This window comes from Bos mutus, chromosome 14, assembly GCF_027580195.1.
Source record: "Bos mutus isolate GX-2022 chromosome 14, NWIPB_WYAK_1.1, whole genome shotgun sequence".
Taxonomy (NCBI): domain Eukaryota; kingdom Metazoa; phylum Chordata; class Mammalia; order Artiodactyla; family Bovidae; genus Bos; species Bos mutus.
Window position 1 is genome coordinate 50,980,170 of NC_091630.1, and position 16,965 is coordinate 50,997,134.

At 40.5% G+C, this 16,965-nt stretch overlaps 1 protein-coding gene across 2 annotated transcripts in view; it reads left to right on the plus strand.

The window, feature by feature from the left end:
• PPP1R42 (protein phosphatase 1 regulatory subunit 42) overlaps window positions 1-16,120 on the plus strand; it is a 44,846-nt gene extending 28,726 nt beyond the window's left edge. Inside the window, exons 8-9 of one of the 2 annotated variants that reach the window (XM_070382308.1) lie at window positions 4,930-5,089; window positions 15,666-16,120. In XM_070382308.1, coding sequence (XP_070238409.1) covers window positions 4,930-5,089; window positions 15,666-15,756 — 251 coding nt within the window. In that variant the 3' untranslated portion in view covers window positions 15,757-16,120. The remainder of the gene's footprint in view (window positions 1-4,929; window positions 5,090-15,665) is intronic. The other variant, XM_070382309.1, reaches the window with a different exon arrangement.
• The last annotated feature ends 845 nt before the right edge of the window (window positions 16,121-16,965 follow it).

Sequence of the window (16,965 nt, forward strand, 5' to 3'; positions counted from 1 at the left end):
CTCACAACTATACAGCCAATTAATTTACAACAAAGAAGGCAAGAATATGCAGTGGGGAAAAGACAGCCTCTTCAGTAAATGGTGTGAGGAAAACTAGACAGCTACATGTGAAAGAATCTGTCTTCTCAGGCAAGGGAAACAAAAACAAACAAATGGGACTACACCAAACTCAAAAGCTTTTACAAAGTGAAGGAGACTACCAACCTGGTGAGAAGACAGTCTAGTGATTTTACAAAGTGAAGGAGACTACCAACCTGGTGAAAAGACAGCCTAATGATTTTACACAGTGAAGGAGACTTACCAACCTGGTGAAAAGACAGCCTAGTGAATGAGAGAAGAAATCTACAAACGACAGGACGTATAAGGGGTTAATATCCAAAATACATAAAGAACTCACACAACTTAGTATCAGAAAAACAAATAACCCAATGAAACAATGAGCAAGGACCTGAATAGACATTTTTCCCAAAGAAGACATACAGACAGTCAACAGACAAATAAAAAGATGCTCAGCATCACTAATCATCAGAGAAATGCAAATCAAAACCACAATGAGATATCACCTTACACCTGTCAGAATGGCAATTATCAAAAAGGCAAATTACAAGTGTTGGCAAGGATGTGGAGAAAAGGGAACCCTGGTGCACTGTTTGTAGGACTGTAAATTGGTGCAACCACCATGGTAAACAGTATGGAGGTGCCTCAAAAATTAAAAACAGAATGGACCATGTGATCATGTGATCCAGTAACTTCACTACTGGGTATGGAAGAATCGATGAAGAAGATGCAATATATACAATGGAATATTACTCAGCCATTAACAATATGAATAGTATCTTACCACTTGTGACAACATAGGTGGATATAGAGGGTATTATGCCAAGTAAAATAAGTCAAAAAGAGAAAGGCCAACACTGAATGATCTCATATGTGGAATCTAAAAAACAAGGCAATGAAAACAGACTCATACAGAAGAGTGGTTGCCAGGAGGAGTGCGATGAACAGGTGAAGGGGATTAAAAGGTAAACCTCCAGTTATAAAATGAATAAGCCACACGGACAAAACATACAGCACAAAGAATATGCTCAACAATATTACAATAACTTTGGATGAGGACATATGGTTACTAGGCTTATTTGTTGTTGCTGTTCAGTCACTAAGTTGTATCCAACTCTTTGTGACCCCATGGACTGAAGCACACCAGGCTTCCCTGCCCTTCACTATCTCCCAGAGTTTGCGCAAACTCATATCCATTGAGTCGGTGATGCCATCCAACCATCGCATCCTCTGTTGCCCCCTGCTCCTCCTGCCCTCTATTTCTCAGCAACAGGGTCTTTTCCAATGAGTTGGCTCTTCCCATCAGGCAGCCAAAGTACTGCAGCTTCCAGGCATATGGTGGTCATCATTTTACAATGATACAAATGTCAAATAACTATGTAACACTCCTGAAGCTAACAAGATATTATGCATCAACTACATTTCAATAAATAAATAAATAATTTCAGGCACACATTTTTTGATTGCACTTTACTGCACTTCCCTGATACTACATTTTATACAAATAGAAGGTCTGTGGCAACCCTTTGTTGAGCAAGTTAATTGATTCCATTTTCCCAACAGCATTTCCAACAGACATATTTCCAAAGAAAACCTACAAATGGCCAATGGGTATATTTTTTAAATGTTCAATGTCACTAATTAACCAGGAAAGGCAAATCAAAATCACAATGAGATATTTCCTCATACCTGTCAGAAAAACTCTTATCATATGACAAAACAACAACAAATGTAGGTGAGGATGTGGATAAAAGTGGAATCCTTGCATGCTGTCAGTGGGAATGCAAAATGGTGCGACCAACATGAAAAAAAGTATGGCAATGCCTCAAGATTTAGAAATAGAACAACCATATGATCCAGCAATCCCACTTCTGAGTATATCCAAAAGAACTGAAATCAGGATCTTGAAGAGATGTTAACACTCCTATGTTCATTGCAGTTGGCTATTACTATTCATAATAGCCAAGATGTAGAGACCTAAATGTCCACTGAGGAATGAATGGATAAAGAAAATTAGGTATATACAAACAACTGAATACTACTCAGCCTTAAAAAAAAAAAAAGAGAGAAATTCTGTAATATGAAACAATGTGGATGAACCTTGAGGATATTATGCTAAATGAAATAAGCCAGTTCCAGAAAGACAAATACTCCATAATTCCACATATATGAGGTATCTAAAATAGTCTATTTCATAAAATCAAAGAACAGAATGGTGGCTGCCCAGGGCTGTGGGTGGGAGGGTAATGGGGAGTTACTAATCAGTGGATATAAAGTTTCAGTCAAGCAAAATGAATAAGCTCTAGAGATATGCTGTACAAAGCTGCACATGCATGCTAAGTCACTTCAGTCATGTGTGACTCTTTGCAACCCTATGGACCATAGCCCACCAGGCTCCTCTGTCCAAGGGATTCTCCAGACAAAAACAGTGGAGTGGGTTGCCATCCCCTTCTCCAGGGGATTTTCCCAACCCAGAGATCAAACCCATGTCTCTTATGTATACTGCACTGGCAAGCAGTTCTTTACCACTAGCACCACCTGGGAAGCCCACAAAGCTGGGCTAGAGTCAACAATAATGTATTTATTGGACATTTAAAACAGTAACAGGGTAGATTCCATGTTAAGTGTTCTTACCACAATTTTTTTTTTAAAAGCCATATGGAATGCTACAAAGTACAGAAGCGTCATTTCATACCTTATTGTAGTTGCTATCATGATAACCATTAATAATTTAAATGGAAAGCACTCCAGTCTAGGAAGCCAAAAAGAGGGGCAAAGGAAGAAAAAAGAACCAATATTATCGTGCCAATCATTTTAGATCTTTATATGCATTACTGCTTTAATCATTTTACCTTGTGGGAAAAATTATATCCATTTTTCAGCTGAGAAAGCTGAGTTTTAGAAAGATGAGATAACTTGTCTAAGGTCACAAAGATAGCAGAAAGTGAAAGTAAAAATGTTAGTTGGTCAGTCATGTCCAACTCTTTGCAATCCCATGGACTGTAGCCTGCTAGGCTCCTCTACAGACAAGAATACTGGAGTGGGTTGCCATGCCCTTCTCCAAGGGAATCTTCCCAACCCAGGGACTGAACCTGGGTCTCCCCCATTGCAGGCAGATTCTTTACCATCTGAGACACCAGGGAAGCCCAGTAATTAATCAAAGTTATCTGACTTTATCAAAGAGCTTTGGTTTCTAGTGATTACTGTATTGATGACCGGTGGACAACTCATGCTTGGACATAAGGACAATAATGTCTGCCCTACTTAGAAATTCACTTCGGTTTGGCAGGAATTTAGAAAAATCTGCAACTGTATAAATGCATGATATGTAAACATATAATTTTTGCAAATACAAAGAAACTAGGGAGAAAAATGAGACTATATTATGAAAGAACTTTGAAATTTTATAAGTATTCAAATAAATTATATTATTTACTCTATTGAAAAACAGACTTTAAGGTCAACTAAATTAAATTTAAATTGAAAGCTGACTACCTGCAATAGAAATTATCTGAGTTTGCCTCAGGCGTGTGCTAAGTCCGACTCTTTGTTACCACGTGGACTATAGCCTGCCAGGTTCCTCAGTCCGTAGGGTTCTCCAGGCAAGAATACTAGAGTGGGTTGCCATGCGCTCCTACCAGGGGATCTTCCTGACCCAGAGATTATACATTGAACATCTTGTGGCTCCTGCACTGCAGGTGAATTCTTTACTGCTGAGCCACCAGGGAAGCCCTTTTCTCAGGAGTACTTAGGTATTTTCTCTTGGCCATTTATAGATATCCTTCTTTCTTGTCACCTACATGCTTCTGTGAACCCTTTGCAAACAAATGGTACAGTTCCTGAGCCTCCCAGGCTTACAACCAGTGACCTCCCTAGACACACGCATGTAACACACAGTAACTATGCACCTGGCCGATAGCTTGCACTATGGTCTTCATGTAAAGTCTCTCTGTTATTGCTGCTCAGGAGAAATGGAAAGCGTGAATTAAAGTCTAGAAGATACACTGTGCTTTTGAAAATCTACAGTATACCTTCAGGACTTTAGAAGAGTTAATATGAACCATTTAAAGATACCTCTGCACAACCAAATACATTGTAAGTGAAGAGGAATTCTTAGGAAGATGGTCATTTTTAAATTTCCTGACCTTTGACATATTTTTGGTAGCCCTGTAAATTTGGAGCTCTATAATAATAAAATTACAGGGATTATGTCTTTAAACTTCAAGGATCTTACAATAAAAAATCTTGTCCTAAATACAGTCTCAAAATCAGAAGTAGTCAAATACTTTAACGAAGTTCAAAATATCTTAATAACTTTCAGCATTTACTTTTGTAGTGTTTTGATGGAAACATTCATTTATTCACTTAATAAACACTTGTTGAGCACTGCGGATATGCCCAAGATTATGCTAAGCTCTGAGAATTAGAGTTGATTAAGGCAGTTTCTACTTAAAAGAAAAATCATTGCTAGAAAGTTACGAGGATCTATAAACAGGGAAATGATGTTAAGTGTGGAAATAAGGTATGAACAGATTACAAAAACTGTAATTGACTAATCTACTCCCTAAAGGTTAAAAACACTGAAAAAATAAACACATAACAGCAAAACACAAGGGTAGTTAATATTAATTAATGTTGGTATACCCATTTTATCTATGAGAGTTGACCATGAACTTTCCTGTGTGGGTTCTCACGTATGAAAATCTGTCATATTTTATCTTGGACATTAACTTTTTATTGGTTTTGCTATGAAACTATTTAGTCATATTTAATTCCATTTCTCAAAATATAGTCTAATGCTGTTCTATGTCATGTTTACAATTTAGTTATTAGTTTCAAAGCAGAATGCTTTTAATTCTTTGTACGCTACAGGTAACTTTGAAACAATGCATCACATAGTTCCTGTTTATTACCCAAAGGTGGGTAAGCCAAAATTAGTTTTTTTCTCTGACATACAGAGATTTCTTGCAAATGGAAATGCAGCTCCAGAAAGCTCCCAAGAAGATAACTCTAAAATTATTGATGACATGGGGTAGGTTCTTTCAAATACTTCTGTGTGATTTATGTTTTGGCGGGAAGGATGGGATACCCTCACTGTCAACAGCACAGAGAAAGAAAGGTCCTCCATCCATCTTCTAGTTCTCTGTTCTCAATTCTTCTTGACCAAGCACCAAAAAAAAAAAAACAAAAGTTCACTGTTCACCTGCCAAAACAGTCATTAAGTTGCAGTGGTTCAGGAAGAGCTGGGACTCACAGACGAGATACGTCAACTGGAATAAAGCAGGTGACTCAGGCAAGTCCCAAAAGCAGCAGGTAAAGATGTCTAAATGAGCAGGGATAACAGCAAAGGAGCCTGAGGCTGAGATAGTAATGACGGCCCATTGGTGAGTAGAGGGCATCTGGTGGTGGAAAGGAAGGACAAGCCACAGCACGACAGGGACAGGCTAGTTTCACCACTTCTCCAACCCAAACGTTCCTAATTTGGGGTCCCAGAAGGATGCATTAAAAGTTTCATTAGGTTCTCAAAGAGATATATGATCTGAAAAGTAGTTTAAGAATCACTATTCTAACCTCACGTGCGTGCTAAGGCCCTTCAGTCATGTCCCGACACTTTTCGACAACATGGACTTCAGCCCTCCAGGCTCCTCTGTCCATGAGATTCTCCAGGCAAGAATACTGGAGTGGGTTGCCAAGCCCTCCAGGGGATCTTCCTGACCCAGGGATCAAATCTGCATTTCTTAGGTCTCCTGCATTGGCAGGCAGGTTCTTAACCACTAATTCTAAACTTTGAATATACACAAGGGCTTCCCAGGTGGCATATACGTAATTTCAGTTCAGTTCAGTCGCTCAGTCATTTTCGACTCCTTGCGACCCCATGAATCACAGCACGCCAGGCTTCCCTGTCCATCACCAACTCCCGGAGTTCACTCAGACTCACGTCCATCGAGTCTGTGATGCCATCCAGCCATCTCATCCTCTGTCGTCCCCTTCTCCTCCTGTCCCCAATCCCTCCCAGCACCAGAGTCTTTTCCAATGAGTCAACTCTTGGCATGAGGTGGCCAAAGTACTGGAGTTTCAGCTTTAGCATCATTCCTTCCAAAGAAATCCCAGGGCTGATCTCCTTCAGAATGGACTGGTTGGATCTCCTTGCAGACCAAGGGACTCTCAAGAATCTTCTCCAACACCACAGTTCAAAAGCATCAATTCTTCGGCACTTAGCCTTCTTCACAGTCCAACTCTCACATCCATACATGATCACAGGAAAAACCATAGCCTTGACTAGATGGACCTTTGTTGGCAAAGTAATATCTCTGCTTTTCAATATGCTATCTGGGTTGGTCATAACTTTTCTTCCAAGGAGTAAGCGTCTTTTAATTTCATGGCTGCAGTCACCATCTGCAGTGATTTTGGAGCCCAAAAAAATAAAGTCTGACACTGTTTCCACTGTTTCCCCATCTATTTCCCATGAAGTGATGGGACCAGATGCCATGATCTTCGTTTTCTGAATGTTGAGTTTTAAGCCAACTTTTTCACTCTCCACTTTCACTTTCATCAAGAGGCTTTTTAGTTCCTCTTCACTTTCTGCCATAAGGGTGGTGTCATCCGCATATCTGAGGTAATTGATATTTCTCCCAGCAATCTTGATTCCAGCTTGTGCTTCTTCCAGTCCAGCGTTTCTCATGATGTACTCTGCATATAAGTTAAATAAGCAGGGTGACAATATACAGCCTTGACGTACTCCTTTTCCTATTTGGAATCAGTCTGTTGTTCCATGTCCAGTTCTAACTGTTGCTTCCTGACCTGCATACAGACTTCTCAAGAGGCAGGTCAGGTGGTCTGGTATTCCCATCTCTTTCAGAATTTCCCACAGTTTATTGTGATCCACACAGTCAAAGGCTCTAGCATAGTCAATAAAGCAGAAATAGATGTTTTTCTGGAACTCTCTTGCTTTTTTGACGATCCAGCGGATGTTGGCAATTTGACCTCTGGTTCCTCTGCCTTTTCTAAAACCAGCTTGAACATCCGAAGTTCACGGTTCACATATTGCTGAAGCCTGGCTTGAAGAATTTTGAGCATTACTTTACTAGCGTGTAAGATGAGTGCAATTGTGCAATTGAGCATTCTTTGGCATTGCCTTTCTTTGGGATTGGAATGAAAACTGACCTTTTCCAGTACTGTGGCCACTGCTGAGTTTTCCAAATTTTCTGGTGTATTAAGTGCAGCACTTTGACAGCATCATCTTTCAGGATTTGGAATAGCTCAACTGGAATTCCATCACCTCCACTAGCTTTGTTCGTAGTGATGCTTTCTAAGGCCCACTTGACTTCACATTCCAGGATGTCTGGCTCTAGGTCAGTGATCACACCATCGTGATTATCTGGGTCATGAAGATCTTTTTTATACAGTTCTTCTGTGTATTCTTGCCATCTCTTCTTAATATCTTCTGCTTCTGTTAGGTCCATACCATTTCTGTCTTTTATCAAGCCCATCTTCGCATGAAATGTTCCCTTGGTATCTCTAATTTTCTTGAAGAGATCTCTAGTCTTTCCCATTCTGTTGTTTTCCTCTATTTCTTTGCACTGATCGCCGAGGAAGGCTTTCTATCTCTCCTTGCTATTCTTTGGAACTCTGCATTCAGATGCTTATATCTTTCCTTTTCTCCTTTGCTTTTCACTTCTCTTCTTTTCTCAGCTATTTATAAGGCCTCCCCAGACAGCCATTTTGCTTTTCTGCATTTCTTTTCCATGGAGATGGTCTTGATCCCTGTCTCCTGTACAAGGTCACAAACCTCCGTCCATAGTTCATCAGGCACTGTATCAGATCTAGTTCCTTAAATCTATTTCTCACTTCCATTGTATAATCATAATGGATTTGATTTAGGTCATACTGAATGGTCTAGTGGTTTTCCCTACTTTCTTCAATTTAAGTCTGACTTTGGCAATAAGGAGTTCATGGTCTGAGCCACAGTCAGCTCCTGGTCTTGTTTTTGCTGACTGTATAGAGCTTCTCCATTTTTGGCTGCAAAGAATATAATCAGTCTGATTTCAGTGTTGACCATCTGGTGATGTCCATGTGTAGAGTCTTCTCTTGTGTTGTTGGAAGAGAGTGTTTGCTATGACCAGTGCATTCTCTTTGCAAAAGTCTATTAGCCTTTGCCCTGCTTCACTCCGTATTCCAAGGCCAAATTTGCCTGTTACCCAGGTGTTTCTTGACTTCCTACTTTTGCATTCCAGTCCCCTATAATGAAAAGGACATCTTTTTTGGGTGTTAGTTCTAAAAGGTCTTGTAGGTCTTCATAGAACCGTTCAACTTCAGCTTCTTCAGCATTACTGGTTGGGGCATAGGCTTGGATCACCGTGATATTGAATGGTTTGCCTTGGAAATGAACAGAGATAATTCTGTTGTTTTTGAGATTACATCCAAGTACTGCATTTCGGACTCTTTTGTTGACCATGATGCTACTCCATTTCTTCTAAGGGATTCCTGCCCACAATAGTAGATATAATGGTCATCTGAGTTAAATTTACCCATTCCAGTCCATTTTAGTTCGCTGATTCCTAGAATGTCGACGTTTACTCTTGCCATCTCCTGTTTGACCACTTCCAATTTGCCTTGATTCATGGACCCAACATTCCAGGTTCCTATGCAATAGTGCTCTTTACAGCATCGGACCTTGCTTCTATCACCAGTCACATCCACAATGGGGTATTGTTTTTACTTTAGCTCCATCTCTTCATTCTTTCTGGAGTTATTTCTCCACTCATCTCCAGTAGCATATTGGGCACCTACCGACCTGGGGAGTTCCTCTTTCAGTATCCTATCATTTTGCCTTTTCATACTGTTCATGGGGTTCTCAAGCCAAGAATATTCAAGTGGTTTGCCATTCCCTTCTCCAGGGGACCATATTCTGTCAGACCTCTCCACCATGACCGTCCCGTCTTGGGTGGCCCCACACGGCATGGCTTAGTTTCATTTAGTTGGACAAGGCTGTGGTCCATGTGATCAGATTGACTAGTTTTCTGTGATTATGATTTCAGTGTGTCTGCCCTCATGTTAACAGTGGAGTGAAGCAAGCTCTGGCTTTGCTTTGTATTTGTTTTTTATTTTTAGTCCATCGTTGAAAGGTTTTTATAGTGCATAGAATGTATACTTGTTGTTGTTTAGTCATTAAGTTGTGTCCCACTCTTTGGGACCCTATGGACTCTAGTCTGCCAGGCTCCTCTGTCTATGGGATATCCCAGGCAAGAATACTGGAGTAGTTTGCCATTTCCTTCTCAAGGGGATCTTCCCAACCTAAGGATCGAACCCGTGTCTCCAGTATTGGCAGGCTGATTCTCTACCACTAAGCCACCAGGGAAGCCCCATATCATAGTAGTCACTATGTTATAATAAAGGGCAATAGCAAATTTCATTAAGAAAGTAATCAGAGCCAGTAGATGTACTTTGGAATGGATTTCCTTTTTCCAGAACTGCTTGATGAGGGTCACATGGGCTTGTCATGAGACACTCTCTGAAGGGTCCAATCAAGGGATGGTGACTCAGCATTCCTTAATGGAGCCCACCTGAAGAAGACCCATGAACAACAGTGCTGCTACCCCCATTCCCTGAAGAGTGGCTTAGGCTTGTTGAGAGAGGCCTAAGGGGGAGAGAGTCCTATAAGTCTGGAAAATGCTTCATCTGGGGACAGGAGATAGGATACGTAAGGAGTCCTAGTTTGGATCTTGCTTCCTCTCCATTCACACACACACAAAACAGAAGTCGTGTGTGAATTTGCCATACCTGATTATGTCCATTGCCATCAAAACCGTAGCAAGTTTGTTCATAGCACCCCAAGAGTTTCTTAAAGATTTACATAACTCAGCGTCAGTTCCACAACAGTGTTCTTGCATTTTGTTTCTTCGCCAAGCATTTTGAAAGGTCTTGCTAGTGTATCATCAAGGTGGAAAAGAAAACAATAAAAACAGACACAGCCTCAGAAAACAATATTGGTAAATCTGTACATTGTCACACATACTGTTAGATCAGTTGTGAGCTGTGGCACGTACTACATATTCTGCAGCCCCAAACAAAGCTCTGGTCACTAGGACTGCACTGACAAATCCTACTTCCTAACTAGGAATGCTAAACACAAGCTAAATGCATTTTCAACTACCAATACTAAGTACTGTTGAGATAGGCTACCCTAAAGAAACCACCAGCATAGAGGGGTTCCTGTGAGAAGAATATATTGTCCTGCTTTTGCCACTGTCAGTGAAACTGATTATGTTCAATCCTGATTCTTAAGTTTTATTTTGTGAAAAAGTATTACATAAACATTTTCATTTTTAATTTTCATTTATTTATGTTTGGCTGTGCTGGGTCTTCCGGAGAAGGCAACGGCACCCCACTCCAGTACTCTTGCCTGGAAAATCCCATGGATGGAGGAGCCTGGTAGGCTGTAGTCCATGGGGTCACGAAGAGTCGGACACGACTGAGCGACTTCATTTTCACTTTTCACTTTCTTGCATTGGAGAAGGAAATGGCAACCCACTCCAGCGTTCTTGCCTGGAGAATCCCAGGGATGGGGGAGCCTGGTGGGCTGCCGTCTATAGGGTCACACAGAGTCGGACACGACTGAAGCGACTTAGCAGGAGTGCTGTGTCTTCATCACTATGTGGACTTTTCTCTAGTTAAGGAGGATGGAGGCTACTCTCTAGTCGCAACATGCAGGCTTCTCACTGTGGTGGCTTCTCTTGCTGTGGAGCACAGGCTCTAGGGTGCACAAGCTTCAGTAGGTGTGGCTCCCAGTCTCTCCAGCACAGGCTCAATAGTTGTGGCACATGGGCTTAGTTGCTCCACGGCAGGTGGGATCCTCCAGGATCAGGAATCAAAGCCATGTCTCCTGCATTGGCAGGTGGATTCTTTGCCCCTGAGCCACCAGGGAAGCCCCAACATTTTCTTTTAAATATCTTTTATCTCCTCAGGGCACATTTTCACTGAGGGCATACCAAAACATTGATTTGGTTATCACAAATGATTTAAGTCTTATTAAATGGAAATATCACCAGTTAATATCACCTTCAATCAAAGGTGACCAAACCTATTATGGAATTTCATTAAGCTCTTGATAATAGACTATTAGGGTGTGCCTCTTGCTAACATTTTACTAATTTAGTGTAAGGCTACAAGACAGTCCATGGAGTCCCAAGAGTAGGATACGATTTAGCAATTATACCACCACCATGAGACAATGAGAATAAAGTTAGAAGGTTAGTAAAGTATTAAAATACACAGCTCTTAAGAACAGATTTTTAGTTTCTAAAAAGTTGATTAAACCAACTCCCTCCCTTAATTACTTGAAGGAGGGTTAATGAGCTGGTATCAGCAGGAGAGTCCCCTACAGTCTACATTTAAGATTCAAGGTGGGGAGCCTGATCAGAGGTGGAAAGGAGCTTTAGAGGCTTCTTCCAAAACTCTAGAAGTATAAGCCCCACACTCCTTTAAGGTTTACACACTGAGAGCTGTGCCTGTGTCCTGTGTAGAACACAGTGAAGCAACATCTGTCCAATGACAGGGGAATGTTTTCCACCTCCTTTATAAATGCATGCCGTCTGTGCTCATGTATATTTACACAAGCCTGCCTTCCCTACAGGGAGGAAAAAGTCAGACTCATTGACGTTGCTGCTGACCCCCAAACTGAACTTGATACTATCAATGTACACTTTAATTAAAGATTAGTTCAACACTATTTTTTTATTTAAAGGCTGATGCTGAACAAATGCCTTCACTGTTCAATTAAAAATAGTATGTGGTATGGAACAAAAAATGTGCAAATTATTGCCTCTTTTTCTGTTTGTCACAGTAAATACTTTCTGACAGATGTTTCCTCTCTTTTCAAGCTGGCTAGGAGGTATTTGAGCCTTAGTAATTTAAAAATAGGCATTAAATACATTTATACATTGTAAATAAGATCCACTGAGAATACAGTACCCACAGCACGGTACAATGAAAAGAGCAAACTGTTACTTGATTAACTATCTTTCAAGCCCAAGCAATGTCAATAGAGTCAATCCATCCCTTCTGTTAATGTAAAAATAATAACTTCCTAGCTGGGTTAGAATGCCCTTAGGTTCAGACACCTTTAAGGAATGTGAATCCCTGGGACCTATAATTCATAGGAAATGTTCACTGTATGTTATTTAACTATTTATAAAATACCTACTAACTTTAGTTAGAAATGAATGCTTTGGGTTTCTTTGAGTTAAAAAGTGATCTTTAAAAAGGGTAAATTTACCACTGTTAAGGCTATGCTATGTTTGAACAGTTGTAACAACAGATCTCCTATGTGCTTCAAGAAGAATTTTTTAAAACTTAGATAATACTTTTAGTCATGAAACTCTGGGATGATCTTATATAAACTCATTTGTAAAGCTCTAACTACGTTTAATTTTGCCGTATTAAATCCAACCTCAGTCTAACTAACTTTTATATGCAAAATAACTGTATACATCAATAATATAGGTATAATGCTAAGATTTTGGTTTGCAGTTCTCAAAGAACTCTTTTGAAATTAGGAGAACTCCCATCTCCCTAAAAAAAAAAAAAAAAAAAAAAGAAATTAATAGTAATGAGCAACAAAACTTTTTTTAGAATACTCTAAGCTAGCTTTTCGGAGAAGGCAATGGCACCCCACTCCAGCACTCTTGCCTGGAAAATCCCATGGACGGAGGAGCCTGGTGGGCTGTAGTCCATGGGGTCACTAAGAGTCAGACACGACTGAGCAACTTCCCTTTCACTTTTCACTTTCATGCATTGGAGAAGGAAATGGCAACCCACTCTGGTGTTCTTGCCTGGAGAATCCCAGGGACAGGGGAGCCTGGTAGGCTGCCGTCTATGGGGTTGCACCGAGTCGGACACGACTGAAGTGACTTAGCAGCAGCAGCAGCAACAAGCTAGCTTTTGTGATGTCTAGTCTCAACTCTGTCAATGGCTTACTCTATGAACAAGAATTATGTAAGTTACAAGAACTGTACTAGTTATTTTCCATTTTAAAATATCTATTCTGAAAGCTTAGTCTTCATTACCCCAACAAATTATAAAACACAGTAGGACCCTTTGAGATAAGAGTACTATTAGCCCCAACTTATACATAGGGAAAATGAGTGTTGGAGAAACCCAGTCAGAGGAGCCCAACGTCACAGGATTGCCAGGAGGCAGAACTGGGACATGAATCTAGGTCATTGACTCCAAAAATCAAGTTCTTAATTACACTGCCAGGGGGTCTCAAAAACATTACACTGCCAGGGGGTCTCAAAAACACCCTAAAGAAAAGGCAGATAAAATAAGTAAGGGAAGCATGTGAGAATGTGACTGAGGTAAACTGGAGAGCATGCTGTCCAACTAAAGGCAACCGTAGCTACTTGGCTCCAAAACACTACAGCCAGGCAGACAAGTTGAACTTGGGAAATCAGATTATCTGACAAGAAAGATATCTAGGTTGTGGCATCATCTGATTTTTAAAATGCTGTAAATATTGGATCAGTATTTTTTCTTTAAAAATGTCCATTACAGTAGGTAAAAAAAAAAAAAAATCAAGTAATGCTAACGAGGATATGGAGCCACCAGAACTGTCATGCACTACTGGTGGGGATGCAAAAAGAATAGTTCAGCCAATTTGGAAAAAAGTTTGACATATTCTTACAAAGTTAAACACACACTCAACACACTCAGCAGTCCCACTCCTAAGTATTTCCCCAGGTGAAATGAAAACATATACTCACACAAAAATCTGAACCCTAATGTTTTCCATGGCTTACGAAGAATCACCAAAAATTGAGAACAACCCAAAAGCCCCTCAGCAGGGAATGGATAAACAAACTGTGGTACACCCATACAATGGAATACTACTCAGCATTAAAAAGAAATGAACTAGCAATATATGAAATGACACAGACTTCAGAAGCACTATGCTGAATGAAAGACACCAGACTTAAAAGGCTACACAATGTATGATTTCATGACCTACTGGCAAAGGCAAAACTGCAGAGACAGAAAACATGAGTAGTTGCTGAGGACCTGGGGTTGACTACAAAGGGTCAATACAAGGGAATCTTGAGGGGGTGATGAAATGTTGCATATCTTTATTGTGGTAGTAGTTACATGACTGTAAATGTTTTATCAAAACTGTTGAACTATATACTCAAAGGACTGTTTAAGTCTGTAAATTATACCTTAATTAACAATAAAGGAAATAGTTGAAAGGTGAAAAAAGCACCAACTGTATACAGATAACAAAACAATATATTTTCTTCACTGGTATATGTGATCATTTTACATTATAAAGATAACAAACTATGTGACACATTTTTTAAAAAGATAAGTATGATTTTGAGACCTACATCACACTGGGACTTCCCTGATGGTCCCGTGGGTAAGACTCCAAACTCCCAATGCAGTCTTGGATCCCTGGCAAGGAACTAGATCTCACACACTACAACTTAAAGAGTCCGCATGCTGCAAATAAGGATTCTGCATGCCACATCTAAGACCTGATGCAGCCAAATAAATATCTTTTTAAAAGGCCTAATCACACTCAGTGAAATAAAATCTATAGCACTCTAAAACCAGATTAGGCAAGAATTTCAAAGAAAGATGTATAATGAAAATAGTATTTGGATTGTTAATAGGGATTCAAGTTAATGCTCTTTACTGAGATAAGAGATACAAAAAAAAATGTTTTGCAAATAATGAAGATCCCTACAAATAGTAAATAAAATAGTATGGTAAAAAACACAACTGTTAAGGTCAATCTGCCTGGCTTGAATCCTGTCTCTGCCACTTAGTAACTGTGTGACCTTGGACAACTTATTTCAACTCTCTTAGCTTTATTTTCTCAACTATAAGGTCCTCAAAGGGTTTTTGTAAAGACTAAATGAGAAAATAAAAGTGCTTTCTGTAAAACACTTAGCACTTAAAAAGATACCTGTTACTAATTTATATAATGTTGAAAATTTGAAGATGTTTATTCTCCATTTCAACTGTAATTGCAAATACTGGAGTCTTGCAGGAATTAGGACTAGAGTCATCAGAGCATTCAGAGGCTGCTTAGAGTGGCAGCAGACAAGACAAGGGGGTGGCCTGAGGTGGCGGGTCCTGTTACATCAGTCCTTTCGAACCTGTTGGGCAACTCAGCAGGCAACTGGCCAGTCGTCATTAGCAGTGAAGTGCCTGTACTGTGCCGCACATGCACATTCGTCCCAATTCCTAGAGTAGCAGAAGACTCTAGCAGTCTAGGCTAGGGGGAAGCTTGTGAGATGCCAGGGTGCAAAATATAAGGAGCCCTGAGCACCTAATTTGCCTACCCTAGTCCTGGCCCCTACCTTCACTCCAATGTTGTTATTTCCACACCTCTCTCAACTCACAGATTTCCCATAATCTTCCCTACCTCAGGGGCACAATCTTTGTTTCTGCTTTCTTTAAAGCCTGAGAAGATTCACAGTTTAGTAACTAATCATTAGCCTTCACTGTTGTTAATGTGTCCTAGATTATATACGTTTCCTACCTGTTTTGGATAACTTTGTTTTGAAATAATTTAAATGCTGTTTTTTTTTTTTCCTCTGTCAATACAGAACTCTCTCTTTGAAGACATCTGAAAGCTTGCTGACAAAAAATGATGTACGTGAACCTCACCTTCTTCATAATTTGCAAGTAAATTTGTAAAACAGTAAATTCAACCTCAGTGATCTGAAACGTTTCATTCTTTACCTTTACAGCACTAGGCAACATCATCATTTGTGGTTTGTAGCTTTACAGTCTCTCATTAAGAAAAACCTTTGCAATTCCTGTTTGATTTGCTTCTTTATAGAATCTGAAACAGTCCTTTACAATTGCTTTATTTCTCATTACATACAATTTTCTGGGAAGATAAAGATGTGCTTTCTCATTCATCAAAAGTAATCGTTTTCTGAACTCACAGTATTTTGGTGTGCTTCTTTATCTTAAAGTGTAAATCTGACTATATTTATCAAACGGGAATTGAGATGAAAACCTGAGGATTACTCTGAGTTACTAATAAAGTGTGTGGAACTTTATACTCAAATGAAGTAAGTGCCACCATTACTATGTACTAGGTTTGTTATTTAGACGCTAAGTCGTGTTTGACTCTTTTGCGACCCCAAGGACTGTAGCCCACCAGGCTCTTCTGGCCATGGGGATTCTCCAGGCAAATATACTAGAATGGGTTGCCATTTCCTCCAAGGTATCTTCCTGACCCAGGGATCAAACAGGTGGATTCTTTATCAGGAAAGCCCTGTACTTGTTGGCAGCTCCAATTTTTAAATATATGGTAAAGGATGAAATTATGTCACATGTAAAAGAACGGTTTCATTAAGGATACTTTAAATTCGATATTCTGTCTCGACCCTCAAAGAAGATTGACGCAAGAATTGTTTTCAACGATGCATTAATCACATTGCTGGGAAATATTGGGCGTCTGCTCAAACTTCACCTGTGAAGACACCAGGTCGGGGGCATCCAGGGCCCGGGCTTCCCCGGGCAGCGCCCCCTTTCCTCAAGGAGCCTGTACGGAGCCCCTCCCCACACGGCCGCCATCCCCGCTCCCCGGGAGCCACGAGGGTACAACACCTCGGGCGAGCTCCCCGCAGGGAAACTCCCAAATCCGTTCCAACTACGGAAACAAAGGGGGGCCCCGGGGTGGGGGATGGGACGATGGAGGCGCCGGCCTCGGGAAGAAGCAATTGCGACTAGGGGAACTAAAAGTACCACAGACCGTGGGCACGCTCGAACTCAGTGCAGTTTACCTCCGGGCGGCTCAATACACTGGTCGCGGAGTCCCGAGGCGGCGGGACTACGCTTCAAGCAGTCAAGACGGCAGGAGACGTTGACATTGTGGTGGAGCAAACTGTGAGC